Source organism: Frankliniella occidentalis, unplaced genomic scaffold, assembly GCF_000697945.3.
Source record: "Frankliniella occidentalis isolate FOCC.00 unplaced genomic scaffold, Focc_3.1 Scaffold2, whole genome shotgun sequence".
Lineage (NCBI taxonomy): Eukaryota > Metazoa > Arthropoda > Insecta > Thysanoptera > Thripidae > Frankliniella > Frankliniella occidentalis.
In genome coordinates, this window is record NW_026267132.1 from 321,964 (window position 1) to 322,574 (window position 611).

At 38.6% G+C, this 611-nt stretch overlaps 1 protein-coding gene across 2 annotated transcripts in view; it reads left to right on the forward strand.

Moving 5' to 3' along the window:
* The window catches only part of LOC113208134 (phospholipase DDHD2), a 29,241-nt gene that overhangs the window by 18,337 nt on the left and 10,293 nt on the right, over window positions 1–611 (forward strand). For both annotated transcript variants that reach the window (XM_052265457.1, XM_052265463.1), the window contains exon 9: window positions 196–432. In XM_052265457.1, coding sequence (XP_052121417.1) covers window positions 196–432 — 237 coding nt within the window. The remainder of the gene's footprint in view (window positions 1–195; window positions 433–611) is intronic.

Genomic DNA, 611 nt, shown 5'->3' on the forward strand with positions numbered 1-611 from the left:
CCGCCACAGAGCGTCACGGACTGACGCTGCGGTGCGTCCGCTTCTTACGAGAGCATTGGGTTAGTCACGAGGCGAACTGAGCTGGCGCCACTGGCTAGTCCAATTTATTGTCAGGTATTACAATTTTATATAAATTTAGTTTTAAGTTAAGAATAAATGTGTAATAAGAAGTAATTTTAATTTGTACTCTTTCAGACAATTATAGATACTGTGGCCAAAGAGCTTAACAGATTGTATGAAATGTTCCTTAAACGGAATCCAACTTTTACTGGGGGAGTTTCTTTAGGTGGGCATAGTTTAGGGTCACTGATATTGTTTGACCTCCTCTGGCATCAGAAAGGAAGTCCGTCCCCTACGACTCCTGCAAATTCTCCTTCAACTCCTCCAATAATTAGTGAGGAAAGTGTTGATAAACCTGAAAGTTCAGAAAAGGTAATTTTTTAAAATTATATCTAACTCTATAAATTAAAAAAAAAAAAAAAATCTTCAAGGTTTATGCTAAACCTTTTATTTTTATTCTAGGAGGCGATTGCTCCACCCAGTCCTCTTAAAAGAAAGCTCAGTCACAAAATTAGCTATGTAATGATGGGTCCAGCTGGCACTGGGCAACC